Source organism: Sander vitreus, chromosome 8 (assembly GCF_031162955.1).
Source record: "Sander vitreus isolate 19-12246 chromosome 8, sanVit1, whole genome shotgun sequence".
NCBI lineage: Eukaryota > Metazoa > Chordata > Actinopteri > Perciformes > Percidae > Sander > Sander vitreus.
The window spans coordinates 16993164-17016045 of NC_135862.1; the positions used below are offsets into that span (position 1 = coordinate 16993164).

The 22882-nt window shown below is 40.5% G+C and overlaps 1 protein-coding gene across 1 annotated transcript in view; it reads right to left on the minus strand.

The window, feature by feature from the left end:
* LOC144521682 (uncharacterized) overlaps positions 1–22474 on the minus strand; it is a 28849-nt gene extending 6375 nt beyond the window's left edge. Inside the window, exons 1-57 of the mRNA XM_078256235.1 lie at positions 22278–22474; positions 21812–21922; positions 20987–21158; positions 20546–20690; positions 20249–20405; positions 20024–20167; positions 18011–18092; positions 17792–17899; positions 17569–17675; positions 17171–17436; positions 16298–16379; positions 16075–16215; positions 15814–15942; positions 15462–15545; positions 15061–15186; positions 14675–14772; positions 14478–14564; positions 14248–14356; positions 13923–14134; positions 13670–13826; positions 12551–12790; positions 12153–12401; positions 11382–11475; positions 11148–11290; positions 10721–10834; positions 10208–10342; positions 10010–10066; positions 9593–9820; positions 9392–9459; positions 9232–9306; positions 8946–9144; positions 8445–8538; positions 8197–8340; positions 7912–8066; positions 7747–7836; positions 7500–7650; positions 7113–7392; positions 6462–6636; positions 6296–6376; positions 6007–6156; positions 4657–4702; positions 4396–4524; positions 3698–3726; positions 3220–3330; positions 2949–3120; positions 2708–2852; positions 2478–2634; positions 2146–2289; positions 1980–2061; positions 1691–1798; positions 1503–1609; positions 1149–1414; positions 979–1060; positions 740–880; positions 479–601; positions 308–391; positions 17–145 (exon numbers count right to left, since the gene is read on the minus strand). Coding sequence (XP_078112361.1) covers positions 17–145; positions 308–391; positions 479–601; positions 740–880; positions 979–1060; positions 1149–1414; positions 1503–1609; positions 1691–1798; positions 1980–2061; positions 2146–2289; positions 2478–2634; positions 2708–2852; positions 2949–3120; positions 3220–3330; positions 3698–3726; positions 4396–4524; positions 4657–4702; positions 6007–6156; positions 6296–6376; positions 6462–6636; positions 7113–7392; positions 7500–7650; positions 7747–7836; positions 7912–8066; positions 8197–8340; positions 8445–8538; positions 8946–9144; positions 9232–9306; positions 9392–9459; positions 9593–9820; positions 10010–10066; positions 10208–10342; positions 10721–10834; positions 11148–11290; positions 11382–11475; positions 12153–12401; positions 12551–12790; positions 13670–13826; positions 13923–14134; positions 14248–14356; positions 14478–14564; positions 14675–14772; positions 15061–15186; positions 15462–15545; positions 15814–15942; positions 16075–16215; positions 16298–16379; positions 17171–17436; positions 17569–17675; positions 17792–17899; positions 18011–18092; positions 20024–20167; positions 20249–20405; positions 20546–20690; positions 20987–21158; positions 21812–21922; positions 22278–22304 — 7521 coding nt within the window. The 5' untranslated portion in view covers positions 22305–22474. The remainder of the gene's footprint in view (positions 1–16; positions 146–307; positions 392–478; positions 602–739; positions 881–978; positions 1061–1148; positions 1415–1502; positions 1610–1690; positions 1799–1979; positions 2062–2145; positions 2290–2477; positions 2635–2707; positions 2853–2948; positions 3121–3219; positions 3331–3697; positions 3727–4395; positions 4525–4656; positions 4703–6006; positions 6157–6295; positions 6377–6461; positions 6637–7112; positions 7393–7499; positions 7651–7746; positions 7837–7911; positions 8067–8196; positions 8341–8444; positions 8539–8945; positions 9145–9231; positions 9307–9391; positions 9460–9592; positions 9821–10009; positions 10067–10207; positions 10343–10720; positions 10835–11147; positions 11291–11381; positions 11476–12152; positions 12402–12550; positions 12791–13669; positions 13827–13922; positions 14135–14247; positions 14357–14477; positions 14565–14674; positions 14773–15060; positions 15187–15461; positions 15546–15813; positions 15943–16074; positions 16216–16297; positions 16380–17170; positions 17437–17568; positions 17676–17791; positions 17900–18010; positions 18093–20023; positions 20168–20248; positions 20406–20545; positions 20691–20986; positions 21159–21811; positions 21923–22277) is intronic.
* Between the last annotated feature and the right edge of the window lie 408 nt (positions 22475–22882).

A 22882-nucleotide genomic window follows, 5' to 3' on the forward strand; every position in this document is an offset into this window, starting at 1 on the left:
AAGTAAATATATTCACCTTATCTCCTACTGAGGTTCTCAGCTGTTTATTGGCTGGTTTCACTGCAGGTCTAGCGGGCCTCACTTTGACACCTTTAGTGGTCACATTGCTTTTCTCCTCTTGGAAAAAGTTGGCCAGAAAAGGAAACTGATAACAATTGCAAGCAGGAGAAATGTATTATAATGAGAAAAACAAATCTGCATGGGTTAGCTTTAATGATACAGACACTTTGATTTGTTAACTTTGATTTTTAGCCACTATGATATTTTGAAAAATTAAAAGCCAAAATAAAACAGGGTCTTTTATTACCTTACTGACTCTCATAATGTCAACCAGTTCTTCATAGAGTGTGTCTCTGTTCTTTTCAAGAAAACCTCTGCATTGATATTCCACCTGTTATTAGAAAAACACTCACAGTTTAAAAAAAGGAGTACCTTCTGTGCTACAGTCTGCAGGAAATGGGTTTCTATCAGACTGCACCTTGTCTGCAAAGTGTTGAATCACAAATGCCTCATTTGATAACCTGGGCTTCTCAAACAGAGGATTGGCATCAAGATAGTTGAACAGTTTTTGTAGCCAGCTTTGATCAGTGCCCTGAGGAAACTGTGAAGAAAACACATATATATTGGAGGCATGGCAGCATCAGCAACAACAACAACAACAACAACAACAACAACAACAACAACAAAACAGAGTTAAACATTTTAGTTGTAAAAGTTCACATCACGTCTCTTCAATTACCAAACATTCTTCATCAAGCAAGTCCAGGATCCCCATTTTGGCTTCAATCAGGTCAATGACCGGCTGGTTGTCATAGAAATCTATCAACGTCCATGGGATGTCCTCTTTCATGTACTCCTCTTGCTCCAGCTTGAACACATGCTGATTAAAAATAAGAACGACAAGAGAATAACCCTCGGAGCAGATAAAGGTTTGTATGCAGCGTTTTTGCAATGATTTTGGACGATGGTGAAGCATACCAAGTTAAACTGCTGTTGAAGCTTTTCATTTGCGTAGTTGATGCAAAACTGTTCAAAGCTGTTGATGTCAAACGTTTCAAAGCTGAGGACAAATAAAAGATCACATCAAAAATAGCAGCTAAAGAGTCCTGAATCATCAAGCAGCTGAAGAAAAAAGTGTTCTGCATTACCCATAAATGTCCAGAACACCAATGAACGCGTGTTGCTTTCCTGGAACCTGAAGTGCTGTGTTTATCCTGTTAATAATACAGTCAAACAGATGGGCATAGATCTGCTTGGCTAGGGCATCTCTGGCATTTACTGCCCGTTCTTTGGGCACCGGCTTCACCACCGTCTCAGCCACCAGAACGATCCTCCGATGGCACAGCCAACGCCCCAACCCGTCTGCGCTCGCACCCAGCAACTCACAGAAGACTGCCAGGTGTGGATCACTGGGCTGGAAGATATGTAAATCACGTACTGTATTTAACCAGCTTAATGTTTGGAAATCTAACCTCGCAAACCAAAAGAGATTTCAGACTCACAGGAACTGATGATTTGCCATCTCCAGAGTTTCGGATTTCCACATTTCCCAAATGCAGAATGGCTGCCAAAACTTGGAACACATCAAACTGAAAGTCCTCCTTCAACCCTGGAGAGGCAGAGAGAGGAAGGTAACATAAAAGTCACACTAAAAGCAAGTTACAGTTTGACAGATGAAGTGTTTGTTTACCTAGCAGTGAGAAGGTCCGTCGAGTCTCCTCCATGTCTTTCTGGTCATCTACGCCTTCAATAGTGATCTCACCGCCCATGCAGGTGTACCAGAACTTATCTGCACTCACTACAGATGACAGGGATATATAATCAGGCGCTCCTACAATAAAATAATCCCACAATAATTATGTGTATGATTGTAAGACTTAGATGTGCGTTCTAAGTGAATCAGATTAAACGCAACAGCAGTGGAAGAGTCTTTGCTCCGTCTCAAACCTGCAGAATTAACCCTCGGTACAAACACTCACACAGTCTTAGATTCTTGAACTCTTGCAGATGAGCACAGGAACACATCTGGTAGAATATGTGATAGTTTCGCTCGTTGTCTGCCTGATTAAGACAAGAGTATAAATTGTTATGGATCAGATATGTATAAGAACAATAACACAACAACACCTTCATCTCATACACTACCTGAAAAACAACTCTGGATTTCTCTAAGAGATAGGTCCTCATGTTCGCTCCGATGATCCGGTACCTCCTGTCAAAGCTGATCTCTGTGTATTTCCCAAAACGGCTGCTGTTGTCATTCCTGGTGGTCTTTGCGTTTCCTATTGCCTGAGAGAAAGTCACCTCAGGTCATCAGGTCTCTTTTTAAGTTATCAATCATATAGAAGTTGACCTAATTAATGCATTAGGTGCATTATATTAGTGTTGTCACAGTACTGAAACATTGATCATTTAGTAGAGAGAATAGCGATGTGTTGCCTTGTGAGCAGGGCTCCTGGGGTCCAGTAAAGTCATACCTCTGTTATCGGATTGGATGCCAGGACTTTGTCTTCAACTCGAGTCTTACTTCCAGATTTGCTTACAACAGCAAAGTACCTCATAGCGTATCGAGCAGACACTGTTTTGCCGGCTCCAGATTCACCACTGACGATGATAGACTGGTTCTTGTGGTTTCTGAGGAAAAATGTACAGTGATATAACTACACTGTATATTCTACTTAATGTGATAATTTCAGCTTTTATTTACCTGGCCATCTGTTTGTAAGCCTCCTCAGCCACTGCAAATATATGAGGGTCCATGTCTCCCATGTTCTGGCCTGAGTATGCATGAATGACTGCATCTCCATAGATATGAAGCTGTTTGTATGGATTTACAGCTACCAGTATAATACCTGAACATGAGGAAACAGCACAGGCTCAGCGAAAAGCACAAACTGCCAACAACCAACAGTGCTTAGATACAGTTTGACAGTTTGTTTCAACAGTACCACAGTAGGTGTAGATGATTCTGGACTCCACAAATCGCACTTTAAGATTGTGCAGGACTGCAGGTTCATGCAGGTAGCTGAGAGCAGTGAGGTCGTTCTCCCCCACCAAGATGTCCGGGTTGCGAAGTGGAGGGAGTTGTGGTTTTGACGGGTCAACAGGGTAGCAGTACTCCTGTACAGTGACAGGTTATGTAAAGAGAGGCAGGTCAGCTGTAACTTTTCACCATCATATATCCACTGCACAAGGTTTTATTAGTCGCGTTTTACTTACAGTGCCATCTTCAAGAAGCAATTCAAGAACATTATTCCCAAAATGAAAGTCTCTCATAATCTCGGCTGATTTCCACACATGTTCTGCATCTGGTATCCACACTCTGTTGTACTAGGAGAAGATTTTAAGGGTGACAAGTTAACACTTTATCAGTGCTTACTATAGTTGTTATAAACATATAACACTGTAAATGTAATGCTATTCCCTGTGTGAACATGTGCTTAACAAACTATGAGGACCTTCATTTATTTCTCATTTAACAGAAAGGCATTATACTTCATATCTATATTAACAATTCCTAAAGATGTACACTTAAAAAGTTGAGTAAACAGTAAAGCATTTATATTTTAAATTTAAGTCCAGCCTCCTCCACATCCTTGTAACTTGCCTGAGCCCTGACAAAGTTTCCATATGTTTCTGTAAAACAACATTAAGGGTTTATCTGTATTGTAATACAAACGTGGTGCTTTTCTCTTACCTCGGTGTACAGTTCCAACAAAGCCATATTTGTGCATTATTGTTTTAACTTCTCTTGTCCGTATTTGCTTATCAGCTGTTGTATCCTCTGTACTTTCCAGGTTACCAACGAATATCTCCCTCCCCTCCCCTCCCAACTATGCCAGAATCACCAGTCAAAAGACAATATTACCTCGCTTTCCTGGTTGACATTTTCAAAATAATACTCACTGAATTAATTAAAATTCTTATTTGAGATACACGAACTAATCTTTTACTATAAACATTATCTTTTACATGTTTACCCAAGTGTCTGTCTGCCAGGTTAATGTGTGCTTCAATTTAATGTATTTCTAATGTTATTCAGTACTTGAATTCTGGTCCGCATGACTCATTTCTGACATGATTAAGCTCTTATATTTAAATACATGTTACCATTATTAATGCTTATCTGTAAAACATGCATGCGGGTCCCAAGACAAATCAACATGTTTAATTTGTACCACTTCTTTTTTCTTCTGTTGGCTACTATAATCTTAGGTTGAACTGCTCATTAACTTGTCCATAATAAGGCCATGTACTCCTGTGGGGGTTACAAGTTGACATTACTTAATTTTGAGCAGTCACAAGCCAAAAGGATGGAAACCTGTACCGTTAATAACCAACTTATCTTAAAAGTGGCAAACCTGATGCTTTTATTATGAAAGCCTTGTCACTCACTCCAGGTGTGACTCGTGTCTTCGTGATCGACTTGTCGCTCACCTGCTGCGGACTTTGACTGGATGACTCCGCCCTCCCGTCTTGTGACAGCGGCTTGACGGAGTGGGTGTGCTTGTTTGATCAAGGATTCTGACAACAAAAGGAACCGGATACAAAACCTCAGCCAGCTCACCGTGTGGACGCATTTCAGACGCTGCTCGACCACAAGTAGAGCCTATTTAGGCGAAAATTATTTTTTAAAGTAAATATTTCGCCACTTACCAACACTTGCAAACTTGAGAAAACAGTGCGAATGCCAGAAAGACTTCTACAAGGAAACACATTCACACATTCCTGGTGTGCACAGCTCAGAAGCTTTAAAAACCAAGCGATTAATCACTTATTAACTTTTTAGGCAATTTCATATTATGCATTTGCAAATACAGAGCATGATGAACATGGCACGATAAGCTAACTTTCTCTAGCAGCATATAGCATGGTGATCATGTAAGGATCATATATTACTGAGACTGGAAGGCAAGAGTTAGTTACATCAGTCCACACACTATATTTTTAAATCCTAGATCCCTAAACTTTTTCATGTCAGGGACTTAAAAAGATACATTTTATAAGTCTTCCATTCTCAATCCTACAGCTCTTCTTTCAAAGAGATGAGGATTAGCGTGCACATCCCTATTTAAATGTGTTCCATGAAGGACATATACTGCTAAATACAATTCTATACCTTATTACAGTGAGTGTGTCAGTGTCAAGAAAGAGAATACTAAAACATAATTAAAATATTTTCCAGATCCACAACACCTCCTGAGGTAGTGCAACTATTGTTTTTAAGCACTTCCAACCATCTTACTGAAACGCCAGTCTTTATGTTGTCGCTTATAGTAAGTAGTAGTATAGTAGTCACATACATACTCAAATGGTTTTCTGTACCCTTGCCTTGTACAGACATAAATACCATCACCTGATATTAGTAGTTTGCAAGTTACAGAAATAAAACAGAATTTCATCTTGAGACATTTCCAACATTTAGATCAGATGCACATCAATATTTTAACATAGCTCATGGTTAACCATTAAAAAACACTTACTCTCACTCACTAACACTTATATTAATAGTTACCAGGATATTTATCACTTGCAGATGTTATAATGTGAAAAGTCAAATTTCTTTAGTTGTTGCAAATTTACCATTCATACAGTTATTACTCTTTGGCTGGGCAGTGCTGAAAAGCTAATACAAAGACACATGTAAACAATGTATCCTCATTCCGCTGGAGTACTGCAATAATCAACGATAGTGAAGACATTACAACTGGTAGAAACTTTGGTAAAAAACTTAGGTGGTCTTGGGCGCCCGGATAGCTCAGTTGGTAGAGCGGGCGCCCATATATAGAGGTTTACTCCTCGACGCAGCCGGCCCGTGTTCGACTCCAACCCTTTCCTGCATGTCCATCCCCCCCGCTCATGTCTGCAGCTGTCCTATAAAATAAAAGGCCTAAAATGCCCCCCCAAAAAAAATCTTTTAAAAAGGAAAAACACACACACACACTTAGGTGGTCTTAGGTGTTTTTACTCTTGTAAACAGGAGTCAGTGTCAGATGTCTAGGTCTAGATGCGGGCAAGGAAGCCCAGATTGAGGCTCGCAGGGATCTGGATGGTCTCCAGAGCCACAGAGGAGGGTGTGAAGGGGAGGGTGACGGAAAAGATCTTCTTAGCATCCATCATCAAAGTGGATGACTCAACTCTGTCTTTCAAAAGGTTCTAAAAACAAAAAAAAAAGTTTTTTTTTAAAAATATGCAGATATAGCAAAAAAAAAAAATTAAACAAGCGGTACTAAATGCAAGACTAAATATAAAAGAATCATGCATTCTTGCCCACACTTTCAAAACCTCTACTCACTTTAATAGTTGTGATGAAAGTGGTCGGCACTCGCTCTTCAAACTCAATCACTGGGGTGTACAAGGTCAACACTTTTACAATCTGCAAAGAGAAAAACAATGATAAAAGCAGGAGCAGCATATCATGTCTACCGATTAAGAAGGCAGAAGATTTACTGAAGATGGACCTGTGCTGTGGTGAGGGCAGAACACATTGTGCAAATAGTTTGTGCGTCTGCCTCAGTCTTCTTCTTGATCTGTAGGAGCTGTGCAGCCTGTACAAGAGGCTCCAGAGTCTCCTTGGCACTGCAGTCTCCAAGCTCCCTCTCTGCCAGCCATTCTTCCAACTGCCAAACATTGTACCTGAAGCCAGAGGCATTGGACAAGCAATTGAGACTGAACCAAGGTACTGTCTAGCAAGGTCCAATCTGTTCTGTGACACCAGAGTAAGAGACCCTGCATGTGTAAATATGTCTGTGCATCATTATAACCAAGTCAAAAAGACTTGAAAATTACCTTCAAATCAAATATTTAACATATGAATTAAGTAAAACAAAAATGACAATTCATTCGGATTTTTAGGCTAGCAAACTCAGATGACTTCATATTTAGTGATAGAACATAAAAGTGGTACACATTCTGAATTATCACTTAACATAAACTGGAAGTTACCAGCTCCTCTTAAGGCATCGCTCCTCTGACATAAAGACAAAAATCAAGTGTGCACTGTGAGGCTCTGCCCACAAGTTTTACCGACACACCTCAATCCACATTCTTCTGCCTCTCTAATTTCACTGCATAAAGTATAAAAACAGGCCAAAGGCCATTCTATGTCATACCTGATCTGCAGGCCTTTACTCCAGGAGCACATGTCCTTCCGCAGCAGCAGGTGGTTGAGTGTGACCGCACAGATGATGTAAAACTGCTGCTTGACCACCTGTTTAATGAGGTCCGAGTCCATCCCGTGCTGACTCATGGTGGTGTAGAAGAGGCCAAGACGCTGCAGCAGGACTTCCACTGTAACAGCTGGCTCTGGGAAACTGGTGCTTCTCTTCCTCAGGCCTGTGGGTTTGGACCCCAAAACACCCTGGATTGTCTCATGCTCCAGCATGCTTGCCACTACACACAAGACACAAATTGAGGAAAAATACATTTCATGTGATTCCGTTATGGTCAGGAGAAGAACACATTTCGTTATTATGTATGGTGAGATTATGTCTCCTCACCAATCAGGGGCTGCAGGATGTCCTCCATGCATTTGATGAGCTGGCGGTAAATTTGGATGGCTAGATCACCAAAAACCTGCTGGTACTCTGACAGTTCAAAGTTGGCTAGGCACTGCTCATTTTGCTTAGCAGTGTTGTGTGTTATGAAGGCCTACAGCACAAAGAGGTTGTACAGACATCCAGGGTTAATTAAGGAACATGGTCAGCTGTAAACATAACTCTGGCATCAAAGCTTCCTCAGGATTACCTCATCTCCACTGTACTGCTTCAGACAGTGCATTAATCGGCATGTGTTGGCCAGCCAGAAAGACACCGCTTCAAAATCCTTTCCTTTCCTCTATAGAAACAGTGTAAGATTAATTCAAAATAAAAACGTCACTTTCTTTATACATATCAAAGTTATATACTACACCTTAATGACCCCCTTGATGCTGGTGATGGTGGAATTGAGCAGAGTGCTGACTCTCTGATCATCGTTCACATTGTCCGCATATCTTACACACATGAAGATGATGTAAGCCGGAAGCCCAGGAATGAAGCTGACTGCTACACCACGAGGCTTCAGATCTGAGAAGATTACAACAATTCAAAGCAAAATACAGAAATAATGTGTCCCAGATCAATGAAAAACATTTGCATGCAATTCTAAAATCCAGGTCAGAAAATGATTTACATGAGCAAAACAGGTTTAACATACCTACGACCAGATTCTTAAGCAAGCGGCTCTCGTCACCCTCCCTGTACTCCAACATGCCCCGGTACTCCTTCTCCTTGCGGGTGATATTCACCGCTCTGACAGGAGCGCTCATCACAGGAGCTTTATTCTTTTGCTGAGCACTCGCTAAACACAACAGAGACACAATTTAAGAAATCACAGGATTGATGCTGTACAAAAGTCATTTAAGAAAATGTACTGTATGAACACAGTCAATGCCATGTGATTACCTTCAAAATCTTCAACTTTTTTTATGTAAAGTTTAAGTTGTTTTTTTAACTTGCGCATGGTTTTGTCTTGTTGCTCTTGCTGTTTCATGAGTTCCTAAAATTATGTAAACAAACTAGATTAGTGTGAGGGCAAACTTTCATCCAGTGCTCTTTTTTTTTTTAAACTGTGGAATTCTTTTCGTCCTGTAGAAACTCAAAAAAAAAAAAAAAAGTCTTAAATCATAAAAATCTTGTGTTTTGTATATATTACTGGGTTTACATGCAACATCACAATCTTGCAAACAATACACTGAATCCCATTAGGAAAAAGTAAAGAAAAGTAAGAGGGCCCTTTCAATTACAGATTCAGTATGGGGGGGGGGGGGAAGAGAGAGAGAGAGAGAGAGAGAGAGAGATTTAACAGTTTTACTATGAAGGAACTCTGCATCGTGAAGATATAATTACAGTCGTAATAACTGATAAAAGGCAGAGTGACAGATCCAGACCAGTGAGCAGACCCACCAGGTTGTCATTGGTGAGCAGTGTGATCTCGTGCTTCAGGCTCGCATCAATACGGGCATCTTCTGGCAGGAGGAGGCTCTGGGCCAGCAGCTTCTGCTGTTGCTCCTTTTCAGCCTTCAACTTCTTCACCTCCTCATGCAGCTTCCTATACTCCTCATTGTGAACACGTTCCTGCTCCTGCATCTGGCCCTCCAGAAGTCTGGAAGATGGAGGGATAGTATTCAATTCCATGAGGCATGGTCGTGGCTTGAATGCACTAACCAACTACAGAATATTATTTCATTACCTATTGGTCTCTTTCAAGCCTTCATAAGCCAGCCACAGCTCTCCATCTTCATTCAGTGTATGGATGCCAGTGGACCTGAGGAACAGCATCAGAGAATTTACACAACACTTAACTGTACCACCTGATGGATTTAAAGTGGAGTGGGAGCCACACGTCTTACCTGTCAACATCTTGAAATGAGGGAATTTCACTTAGATCTAATTTCACACCTTCCCCGAGCACAGAGTCCTAGAGGACAGTTCATATGGGATAGATTATATTTCGGTATTGTCAGATGTCTGTTGCATTAAATGCAAAAATACTGAATAAAAAAAAAAAAATATGAATCTAGTAATTGTAACAATGTAATTTACTTTCTCACCTTGTGTTTAAGGGCCTCTTGGCGGACCATATGTGACCGGAGGAGCAGCACTTCCTCTTTTCGCATCTCCAGCTCCTCATTGGAAGAACTGAGGTGATCCAGTAGTATGTTGTAGGGCAGAGAGCCAGGGGTAGGGGGCGCCAATTCACTATTCTCATTGGTCAGAGACTTCCGCAGCTGGTTTAGATCCTGCTTCAACTTCTTGTTCTCAGCCTCCAGTTCTTGTCGCTAAGACATTTACAGAAACAAACTATTCAAACATCCACAAAATATTTTTTGTCTCCATTTGCCATTACATTAGAAATCAGAAAGTTTTAAAAGGTATATTAATGGGATGAGTCTTTTAGGACATCTCCTTTCAGGATGTTGGAAGAGATCTTGCTTGGATCCCAATACATGTACCTGACAAAGTTATACCTTCAGTGTCTCCAAGTCCAGCTCTGCCCTGCCAACAGTTCTCTGCTCCTCCGCCTCCTTTTTTAAAGAACAATATACACATAATGTAAATACCAACCATTCAACCAAAACAGAACTAATAGCTTATTTCATATACAACTCTTCTGTATATTTAGTAATTTCATCAATAAGAAACAAGACTGGTGTTTCAGTCCATACTTCTGCCCTTTCTTGTTGGGCATCTTCTCTGTTATCCAGCTGCTGCCATAGTGACCGGTTTTCCTGCTCCAGTTCCTTCACTCTTCTCTGGAGCTTCAGAAGGACCGGCAGGTCCACCGTTGCCTGGGTCTCATCCTAAAAAAAACACAGCAGGCATTGGTTGATAAATCTCTTCACAAACTAACTAGAATGCTGCACTAATAGGATTATAACACAGACAAGGCTGGGGGAAAAAAAAAATAAAATAAAATCTTCCCACATCTGTGTCAAGGAATAAGTGTCCAGTGTTTTGTAACCGCTGACACCAATTTTCAATTTTCCAATTTGTTAACTGACTGTGTTCACACCACAGCTGCTATTCTTTTATAGAAAATACAAATGTTTTACAGCCACATTTAAGCATACAGGGGGTGAGCCTTTCATACTCAAAAAGATACATTTTGGGCCTGTATATGTATCACTTTAAGGCAATAATGATACTGCACCATGATATTGTGTAGTTTTCCACATTACCTCTGTTTGTATGGAGCAGTCTTCTCCCTCAGTAGAGCCTAAGCTCTGACTAAACTCAGATGAGTTGCTGCTGTAGTTGGAGTCTGACCTCTTGTGACCAGATTTGCTTGAACTCTGGTTAGGGGGAGACATGTTACAGAAGGAAGTAGCCAGACCTAAACTTGTTCCATCATGATGAGCATTTTTCAAATGTCACATATAATTTGTACACTGACGTTGTGTTAACATTTCACTTGTTACAGGTGACTGGTTTCTGTATCTCTGTAAACTATTGTCACCATGTAAAAAAGATTTACATGAACTACTGAACTAATTAATTTAAGTTATTCTGGTTTGTGACACCCTTTTGAAATTGCCATGTTGTTAGAATCCACAAATTACGATTGAATCAAAAGATTACGACGATGGCAAATTAAGTGTTCCTCACAATGCTGAGACTCATCTCTTCCTTCAGGTCTCTGTGCCGCTCCTCCAGATGCAGGTTTTCACTCAACAGACTTTGGTAGCGAGAACGCTCTTCAGTTAAGTCCTTTTCTAGCTGTTCTGCATTCTCAACATAGGTTTTAATATCTGAAACAAAAAGTTTTTTTTTTTTTAATATTCATTCTAAATGCAGCAATTGCTTAAGGACGGTGGGGGTTTGAGGTGAACTGCTCAGTACCTGTTAACTGATGGGCTTGTTCCAGGATTAGTTTGTTCAGCTCATCTTTCTCGCTGTTCAACAAGCTGTTCTTCATATTAAGGTCTTCTACCACCTGATCGTGAGAGTGGGTAAAATAATGTATTAGTCTTTATTCCCATTTAACTTGGCTTTTGAGGTTCTAGAAACCAACAAAAATGGAGCAAAGTAAGTTCATAAAATGCAAAAAGGGCAAACATTACAAGTTTTTATTTGGCATTTCATATGGTCCCTCTGTACATCAAATGTTGGCAATTTGTATGGTCCATCTGTAGCTCAAATGTTTCATCTTTTCAGAACATTTTGGTCAAGCAAAAATCATAAGTCGGTAATCATAAATTACGGTCTGTGTGATCATCCTAAAGCAACAGAAAATGATGGGATCACACAGCCAGCGGTAGAACCAAATGCCTGCCCCACATAAACATACAAATATAAACCAATTTAAAAAAGCCCACAAATTAATGGAAACACAATTTGAGCGATGAAAGATCAGCTGATTGGTGAGAAACCCAGAGGGAATTTAACAAACCTCTGCTGTCCGGCTTAGTGTGGAAAATAACAGTTTAGGAGGGTGTGGTACAATATGATTTAACTTAATGTCATCAAGGGCACTAATGTATCTCCACCAATGCAATGTCATCAATCCAATCGATTACCATTACAGATAATTAAAGAAAGAGCGCCATGTAGAAAATTCTAGTGAAGTTGCCCAGCAGTCAAGTTGGATAAATCTAGATGAAGTAGGCCTACCTGTTGTGTCTGCTCCTTGTATACCTTAGTCTGCGCTTCAAGGTCTTCTTTCTCTCTGCAGGTGTTTTCCAGCTCGTTCTGAAGGAAAGAGAGCTTCTCCAGCAGAGAGGGAACCGTCAATGCCTTGGCTTTGGCCTCCTGTTCTGATCTACGTAGGCTTTCGATCTCTCTGCTCTGTTTCTCTCTCTCCATAGTCTGGGTCTTCTCCACAGCATTCAGCCTCTCACTGAGCTCTCTGTTCTCTTTATGCTGCAGGGGGAGAAACACATGCGGTGCATGTGATACGACAACTCCCAATGACCCAATGTTTCTCCAACTACAGTTTGTTTTTAAAAATGGTACATTCCAGAGTAAATAACTACCTAACACAAAAAGGTAGACACTGACACAATACACACCTGCTCATTTATCTTGTGCTGCAACTGCATAATCTTGTTCTCCATGCCAATGTTGAGCTTCTTGAAGCGCTCCACAGAGCGTGCCTCCACTTTCAGCTTCTTCAATTCCTTCTTGGCCTTTATGCGACGTACACAGCTCTGCAGCAGGATGATGGCAGCCACGGTGCGCCTGAAATGCTGTCTAGCCAGCCAGCCTTTCACCCATTTCTGGATGACAACAGCTTTTTGCTCAAACACCAACTGTGAAAAAAGACAAATATTGAATGTCAAGTTTATAAGTGAAATGGTAATGACTTGCAATAAGTGAGTGCAAGAGGTGAGGTGGAGGTCCAGGGGCCACATGTACAACAATTTAGATTCTCTCTTAAACGTGATGGTAAGATTAGTTCTACATTTAGAATAGTAAAATAAATTGCCATAGTTCCGGTCTTACATACTTGTTGCCAGTCCATTTCACAGTTTTAACAAAAACATTCAAAATGTGTCAGTTTTTTTCCTGTTGCAGTCAAGGAAACTTATAAAATGTAAAAGGTTCCTTGTTGCAGTGTATGTGAATGTCAAGCTGTTACAGAGCAATGCAATTCCAGTGAAACTTTCATTTCATTTTTCATTCATTTCATGAAATTTCATTTCAAAGTGTAAACGAGGTCAACAAGGCCAGAATTAATATTGTCGGTCTTTATTCCCGACTTAATGATTAAGAATCCTACACAGCGATCAAGGTTTAGGAAGTGCAAACAATCGGGTGTACTGCTGCTACAAGGCTTCACTACCTCAACAATGTAAGTAACGGAAACTGGCACATCTGGGCTTCCTTTGAGCTGGGAACCTTTCCATATTGTATTCAAGAGGCACCCATTCCTGGTCTTGGTGTGACCAGTATTAAATCCAGTATGGTTATTGTAATATGCAACTATTAAGAGATTATATATATATATATATATATATATATATATATATATATAAATAAAAATCAAGGCTGATGTTGATATTGCCTCCTGGAATTATGTTTGTAAAGTCAAATTCTGACTATAAACCTTCCAGTAAAGGTGACCTTACAAGTGTGGAATTATAAAATAACATACCGGTATCATCCTCAAGCATCAAGCACGGCATTACCTTATAGTACTGCTTTCTAGCCATGTAGGCCCTCAAGATGCACTGAATAGTGATAGCTGCAGAGCGCTGCTGCTGGTAGCGTCTCCTGGTCACCCACATACGCACGTTCCGCTGAATGATAATAGCTGCTCTGGTTCTTCGCAGAAACGTAACATAACTGACAGGAAAAATACATGTAAGAAATATGCTATATCAGCTAGAAGTTGATATCTTTCAACTTCTTATTCTGCTGTGGTTTGACGGCTCCACTCACCAGCGTGCCTGGTGACCACGTACGTGTCTCTGTATGGTGATAGCAGATTCCCTCATCCTCAGGTACTTTTTGCGGGCCAGCCAGCAGCGGATAGTCTTCTGGATGCGGACACACGCCATACGCAGCTTGTCAGAACGCAGCTTCTCCAGGTAAGCCACCTGACCAGCCCTGAAGAAGATCTTGGTTTTGCCAAACTTATACTTATCCTGGTTCTAGGAAGAAAACAGAATATACATTAGCAAATATAATATGTAATGTTTCTGTGCAAGTTACATTTATTTTGTTACTAACATTATGGGAATGCCGTTATACAATGCAGACGTACCTTTATAAGTTTTTCCAGGAGATTTTTGCAGGTTTGTTTTCTGTCAAGAAGCACATCCTTTTGCTTCATGAGGACCCGATAACGACTAAAGAATTCCTGATAGGTCCATCTGCAATATTCACATTAATAAGACAATTTGAAGTGATTATTTTTTTATAGGTCTATGTATTGTAAACATAAACTGCCCATGGCCCTGTGCTCTGTACCAGATGCTGTTGTTTATATGCTACCTAGATGGGAAGCCTGCTGCTGATATCCGGATTGTCTCGAGGATGCCACATGCTCGAAGCTGCTGCACTGCCCTCACAGGATCCATGCTTTATAAAAGATAAAATACAAACAAGTTTCACAAAAAGGAGTGTACTACTATTTCATATGCGCTTGTTGCAGATAATCATATGAAACAGAAGAGTGAAATCACCCTCACATGAATGGAGATTTGTGGTCATTTGGCTTGATGCAGCGTACGTAGTGTGGTGTTGTAGCATTTAGTGTGTCCATCAGCAAATGGAGAGACTGTCGAAACTGAGTAAAAAGACAACGATAAATCCTTGATGAGTTTGGAAATACATGAATTATAAAAATGTCCTTGAACATTCGGTTTAAATGTCAAATATCAGCTTTCGAAATGACAATACATACATCACTTAGAAAGGATTGGTAGTTATTTAGTTCCTTAAAGGCACTTCAATCTGACAGCTGAGGAACCATTAATTTAAATATCATTTTCCATACCTTCTCCACAAAATAGGTTTTAATCATGCATTTTCCCACACAATCAAATGGCATGTCTCCTGCTCTTTATGCTCTCACCTGCAGTCCAACAGTCTTCTTATTATCCCTCTGGGTCTGACCGGTCCTTCCAGTGACACTAGCATGCTTGTTCGTAGAACTTGTTGCCTTCTCATCATCCTCAAACAGCTTCAGCAACCAAACAACCTGAAAAGATATTTTGTTCAGAGATCAACAGCAACAAAATACAAAGTCAATGTCATTGAACAGCAGATGGCAGTGTTTTTAAATAGGAAATTCAAAAGTGGGTGTATTTCCTCCAAAAGTTGTGGTTGAACAAGTCTAGGGTGTACCCAGGGACTAGCAACACAAAATATACGTATATACACTTACATTTGCTTTTAGTTGAGGAGGTGTTGACCTTGACAATTAAGAAACACTAGGAAGTGCAAATACAAATAACTATTTATAACCCATTTCACCTTGCTCTTTTTAAGAACATTTATCTGCTCCTCATTGACTGTGTCCTTGTTTTTCTCCAGGAAACCCTCACACTGGTACTCCACCTAGGCACAAAGGACCAGGTCACACAGTGTTCTTTCACTAAAAGGTCCTTTTCATCATTCAAAGTTTGAAGTGGACTGAATAGTACTGCTGTAATAAAAATAATCTAGAATCATCAAACATTTGTGGTGAAGGCATATCATTCTTTGAGACTTTGCAGACAGAAGTAATTACAATTTCACACTTGCTCTTAGAAAACATGAGTCATCCATCCATCTGCTGACCACTGAAATGTAAAGCCTCAGCATGAGACATACAGTTGTGTTATACCTTATCTGCAAAGTGGTGGATGATGAAAGCTCTGTTTGATAACCTGGGTTTATCAAAGCAAGCATTCTGCTTCTTCAGCAGGGTGTTGTACAGTTTCTGGGCCCATGTGTCATCAGAGCCTTTGGGCATCTATTGAAACAGGAAGAGCTGACACATCAGTTAGTCATGGCCTTAGTCATAACCTCCAAATAAAGCATGGTGGAGATTCCTGCAGCGGAAAGTAGCTGAATGGAACAAAATGAAATAAAACTGGCATTTTACCTTGCACTCTTCATCCAGAAGGTCCAGAACACCCAGCTTGGCTTCAATGAGATCAATACATGGCTGGTTGTCGTCAAAGTCAATCAATGTCCAGGGAATCTCCTCTTTCATGTACTCCTCTTGCTCCAGTTTAAAGACATGCTGCAGGGAGGGATAGCTGGAAATGATTTATGTGTATGTTTTGACTACAAAATTAATGTGTTAAGCAAGAAAAGACACATACCAGGTTGAACTGTTGTTGAAGCTTCTCATTGGCATAATTGATGCAAAACTGTTCAAAGCTGTTGACATCAAATGTTTCAAACCTGAAGAAAAATAAATGTTTAAATTAAAACATGTCTGGCCATACAGGGAACCAACCATCCATCCATCCATATACATACAAAAAATAAATAAATAAATAAATAAATCAAACCTGGGGCCTCATTTATCAACTGTGCGTATGCACAGATGTGTGCGTATGTAGTGCATAAGAACATTGCCACACAAAGTGGGGTTTTTACCAACTTGTACTTACTTAGGAATGTGTGGAAATATAAGCACAGCTCTGGCCATGCTTAAGAACAGAATCTAGTGGTAGAATAGCGATACTACAAATAAAAAGCATTTAAGAGTGTCATGCATAATGACATCAACATCCACATATGTCCTGGGTTTCCTTTTATTAGAAAACACTCAAGTAGTCATTTGTCTAATTTTAAACAGACAAGTTGCCTAATTGGTGTCAAACCCTATAAAAAGACAGCTGTGACAAATGTTTGAAATATAGTGCAATGGCTTATCTTACGTTATGGGAAGACTTGGCAAACAATGCGTTCAAAGATCGCGCTGATCTGCTTGGCAAGGGCACAGAGCGGCTTCAAAAAAAAAAGGGGGTCGTGATATTTGTGACCTTCTCCCATTCAGCATTTTTTCTTTTGTTTGTAATCCCTCCTGAACTGAGTAAACCAAACAGTATTTGTTGGTTAGATTCAACCTCATCTGAGTGTTTGAGAAGTTATTCTTCTTTGCTCTCTTTGCCATTATTCATCATTCTATATTTAGAACATTTTCTACGCACTGTTGATAAATGAGGTCCCTGGAGATGAAAACATACCCGTAAATGTCGAGCACACCAATGAAGGAGTGCTGTTTTGCTGCAGACTTTAAGGCATTGTTAATACTGGCCACAATCCAGCTGAAGAGTCCAGCATAGATGTGTTTGGCGAGGGCATCTCTGCCATTGACCGCATTCATTTTGGAGACAGACTTGACATAGGTTTCTGTAGTTGTCTTGAGTTTCCTGTGACATAACCAGTGGGCCATTTCTTCACAGGGCACCCCCATCAACTCACAAAACACCATCAGGTGGACATTGTCTGGCTGGAAATACATTAACAATAATGATCTACGGGTACAGATCTGCAAATCTTCAATACAACATCCGGACATAAAATTAACCAAATATACAGCCAAAATACTGTTTTTTTGTGTTCAGGGGTAATCGGTGTTTACCAAGATGCTGCATCTGTCTGCTGACTGATCTTTCACCTCCACATTGCTAAGATGGAGAATAGCTGCCAAAATTTGGTAAATTGCCATTTGATCACTTTCACTGATTCCTACAATGAAAACAGAATAATACAATGAATAATGATCAATTATGCAAGAACATCCGGAAACAAAACAAAAAACATGATGTAATTGCAAACCTTACTGAAATGCAATTAGCACTCACCTAACAGGGAGAAAGCCCTCCTGGTATTGCACATCTCTTTAGCATCATCCACTCCATCGATGACTGGGCTCTGACCCTGGTTAGTACAGTGGAAGTCATCTGCGCAACCTTCAAACATTAATCATATTAAATATTGTACTTAATAGATGAGATAGAGCTGTTTGTTTCTTCTACTACATCCTGCTAAAATGACAACTGATATTTTAGTGACTTTCATACCTAAATCAAAGCCTTTGAACTCTGGTAAGTGTGAAGAGGCACACAGCTGGTAGAATATATGGTAGTTCCTTTCATCGTGGGCCTAAAAGTAGCCCAAAGAGATGTAAAATGAAAGCCAAGTAAATTAAACCGCAAACACTTTCAGTAAAACGGATGAACCTCTGTCAACTGTAGCTGCATAAACTGCAAGCACATTGCCAAACCCAGACTTAAGCTGAGATCAAGTTCTCTCTTAAAAAAAATAGTTGACAGTTGCTTAGAAAACCCAATATATTGCCATTTTTCCGAGTCAAGGGGTCTGAGGCAGGCTAAACCAAAGAATTTCTAATGAGGGAAGAAGTTCCACTCTCTCGTTACTTCCAGCTTCTGAACTGGTTGCAGTTCCAGAGTTCCATGTAGGGGGCGCTCACAGGCCAGTGCAGAATGAATGGGACTCTATGGAGCTATTACCATAGACAGTATATAACAATGGACCAACAGATCCCGTCACTCTGGACGGAGACCAGTGAAGGATATTAGAAGCACTTTTCCAGTGATGGCTGAGCGTTACTGAGCAGCCTCCAACTGAGAGAGACGATGTAAATATGACGTGAGCAACGTGTCTGAAAGTTGTAAGTCTTCTGGTAGCTGTGCCAAGAGAAATCTCAATCATTCCCAATCTTGCAGAGACGGAGAGCGTAGGTATATGTAAGGAGATAACATGGACGCAGGCTAATTATTGCTAACTAAAATGCTAGTTAACATTAGTAATTACACTTAAACAGCTAATGTAAGTCGAAACTGCCTGCGCGCTTCTCCTGTACTATATGGTAATTCCTCTACTATGCGACAGTAAGTCGCGTGGTTATGACACAATCGTTAGCCTATTTTTACAAAAACGTCTGCTACGGAGCCATAACGTGAGGTACAAGGTAATGGAGCCTTTTATACATTGTCGTGTTTCTTTAGAAATAAACAATGGACAAATAGAGTCTTTAAACGCTTCAGATGTAAAGTTATTCGCTGTCAAAGTGACGTCAAAATGAATGGCAGTCAATGGAATGCTAACGTCAGGCGATCGTTTGGTAGCATCAAAATGGCGCCATAGGAGGTTCGACCTCTGAAAGCGAAGCTTACCCCCTTGGCTATTACCCCTCAAAATCCACTTTTCTCAGGATATTTTTTGTCTAGTAATTTGAATGTTGCATTTGAAAGGGGAGGCTAAGAAAATACACACTGCTGGGTGTTAGATATTTTTAAAGTGGCTTTTTTGTTCTAAAAAGCCTTTTAAAATGTTAATGACGTCATACACATATACGGCCAGAGATACTGCTTTACGGCAAGCTCTGAGTCGCTTCCTTTTTTCTCTCGAAGCATCGACAACACAGCTGACAGGTTAGACTCTCCCTGTTAATACACGTGCTAGAAAGAGGTTGTTTTAAAGACCACGCCGAAATATTCACTCTGACATTCTGGTTCTGCTTTGGATGCCGTCAAGCGGGATGTCCGATCGTAATCAGTCCTTCACTGACCAATCAGCATTCATTAGCAGAATGCTAGCGTGTTGTGGACAACAACAACTCAACCTGTAAGAAATCGAAAGGACACAAGTACTCGTTCATTCAACTTTTGACCTATAATCCATGTTGAACTTGCAAAAACTACAATCAAATCTGAGATTTCTCAACGACAATCAGGCGAAAGAGACACATTTAGCCGTCTAGCTCCATAGAGTCCCATTCATTTTGCACTGGACCGCGATCACCCCCAGTGGAACTCTGGTGGAACTGCAACCAAATTCGGTACAATGGGGCTGAATAGGGAGTGAAAAGGCTTTCCGTAAACAGGCTTTGGCTAAACTGAGTGTTGTTTATGTTGTTGGTTATTACGTTGATAAGATACACGTTGCATGCATATTAGTGTTTTTAATGAATGAACTGTGAGGAGGAACACAGAAGATAGAAGGGCCACATTCAAACACTGAAAGTAGTCACCTAAAGACATGCGAGTTAAAACCATACCAATGAAATTTACCTGAAACACAACTCTAGACTTTTCCAGTAAGTAGGTTCTCATGTTAGCCCCAATTATACAATGCTGCTTATCAAACCCAATCTCAATGTACTTCCCAAAGCGACTGCTGTTGTCATTCCTTGTTGTCTTGGCATTCCCAAAAGCCTAGAAGAAAACACACAAAAGGCTCTCACTAACCTGTCATTATAGAATTTTGTCTTATTATCCTGCAGTGTTAAATGTTACCTCCATGATGGGGCTGGAGGCAAGGACTCTCTCCTCAACATTGGCCTCATCAGAGGAGCAGCTGACTGTGGCAAAGTAACGCATAGCGTACTTAGCAGAGACAGTTTTGCCAGCTCCTGACTCACCACTCACTATGATGGACTGGTTTCTATTATCTCTGTGTTAAAAAAAAAAAAAAAAAAGGATGACATACAGACTAAATATCAGCTAAAACACATTTAGAGTATCAGCATAAAAGGAAATTTACATTTAATTTGCTTTAAATGTAAAATGAAATGTATTTGGAAGTTACAAAACCTAGCCATCTGTTTGTATGCTTCCTCTGCTACTGCAAATATATGGGGGTCCATGTCTCCCATGTTTTGCCCACTGTAGGCATTGATGATGTCCGATTCATAGATGGGCAAGCTCTCATAAGGATTAATGGCAACCAGGACAATTCCTAAATACCACAAGGAGAAAAATTCTCAGTTAGACAGAGATTAAAAACAGCATAAACCTATCTAATGTTATCTGACATGGATTCAAAATTAATGAACAGTGAACCTTGAAAGTAGTTATTTTGTGCACATTGTCCCAAATTCATGTCATACATTTTAGTGTGTGTTCCTTTAAGAGCAGCCTGCCCACAATAATCAGCATGATGTACTGTAGATTATCGCAGAGCGTACAGTGAGCTGGGCTCCAAAGTCTACAGTGACAGTGATAGTTTGAGTCAAAGGAGATGAAGCTCATTACCACAGTATGTGTAAATCAACTTGGAGTCTGTAAAGCGCACTTTAAGGTTGTGTAGCACTGCAGGCTCGTGCAGGTAGCTGAGAGCTGTGAGGTCATTTTCCCCCACCAGGATGTTAGGGTTTCTTAGTGGTGGCAGGTTGTTGGTTCGGGGGTCTATTTTGTATTCCACCTCCTAGAAAAGACACCAGAAGTTAGGTATAAGTACCCACAGTATGAGAACGATAGTAATTTGCTTTCATTTAAGAAAAACTGCAAAAACTGTTAGGCCAACCAGTGGAAAACAGACAAACAAGAAAAAATAGACAGTTAAGCAATACAATCTTAGCATCAGTTGTACTTCATGTTAAAGCTAACTAGCAACCACTGTGCTTGGCTTGTTCATGTTCACTCATGATAATACTTTGGCCTTATTTCCATACCTAAGTACATGCCCAAACTCGACCTCACAGCTGCAGGTAGCAACAGCACTAAGTGAAAAATGTACGGTTTATACATTGTCATCAGTCCATCATCTATTTTGAACCCACCACTGGCTTCTTGCATTCAAAGTTTTGCAGAGTTGCATACAGAAACACAAGGTGTTTGTCTTGACTGGGAATCTACGTGCATTTACCAGACACCACAGCTGCCTCAAATAATCCCACAGCACACAGATTTAGGAGGCTCCATTGCCCAGTGTTTTAGCAGAGAAATATGTGCATGGCTCTCTGACAGAACATCACACCCATTTCCACCTCAGTGCCTCCATCTCCCAGAGTATGAGTGTGAGTGTGTGTGTGTGTGTGTGTGTGTGTGTGTGTGTGTGTGTGTGTGTGTGTGTCTCACCGTGCCATCATCCAGCTGCAGAGTCAGCTTCAGGTCGCCAGGAGTGTAATCTTTGACAAGCTCTGCTGACTTCCACACTTCTTCAGCATCTGGCAGCCATACACGGGCAAACTGATGGACACAGAGAGAAACCGGGTCAGAGCCATTCAACCACTGCATTTACAGTAACAGTCTTTTACAAACTGACATGAAGGCTACCTCAGGAAAATAGAAAAGCTAACTTGAAGTCAGCAGACAGCGGTCATGCGTATAATGTGGATGGATACGGGGTACTTTAAGTAGCAGACGGATAAAAAAAAGCAATACATTAAAATTAAAAACAACCAAAAGCTGTAATGTTAACACCTCTAAGTGGCTGGTAGGAATAAACCATTCTTGAAAGATACATTCAAGTGAACTAGCATAACTTTAGCTAAATAAAACCGTTGAATGAGCTAGACAATCGTCACTAATTCAGTATGCCTACCTTGGCGTAAAGTTCAGAAGCTGCCATGTCTTAGTCGCTCAGTGAGCCCTCAGAAACCTTTCTCTGCCCGCAGAGAGAAGATAAAACATTTAAATAACTCCCAGAGTAGAAAACGTGAACTATTTTGAGTTCCTCTCCTGGGTTCGGTGCTCTGAGCCGGGAGGGGAGTTCAACTAACATTACTGTTCCAACAGTTGTCTGTCTGTCAGCTGCGCTTGCCCTGACACGTTTTGCTCTCATGCGTCTTGAGTGCCTCCCAGCGGCCAACGCGCTCGTAACAACTAAACCACCTGAGGAGAACATGGAGGAGAAGGCTCAGGTGGTGTGAACATTCCTGGTGGAAAAAGTATTCAGATCCTTTACTTAAGTAAAAGTACTAATAACACACTTTAAAAACACTGTCACAAGTAAAAGTCCTGCATTGAAAATGTTACTTAAGTAAAAGTAGTACTCAATACAGAAAAATCCTCACATTTTAGAAACTGGAAACGATTAAAACTGTCAATCAACTAAGTGTTTAATTGTCTAATCATTTCAGCTGTTCTCACACTCACCTAAAGGATTATTAGGAACACCATACTAATACCGCGTTTGACCCTATCAAT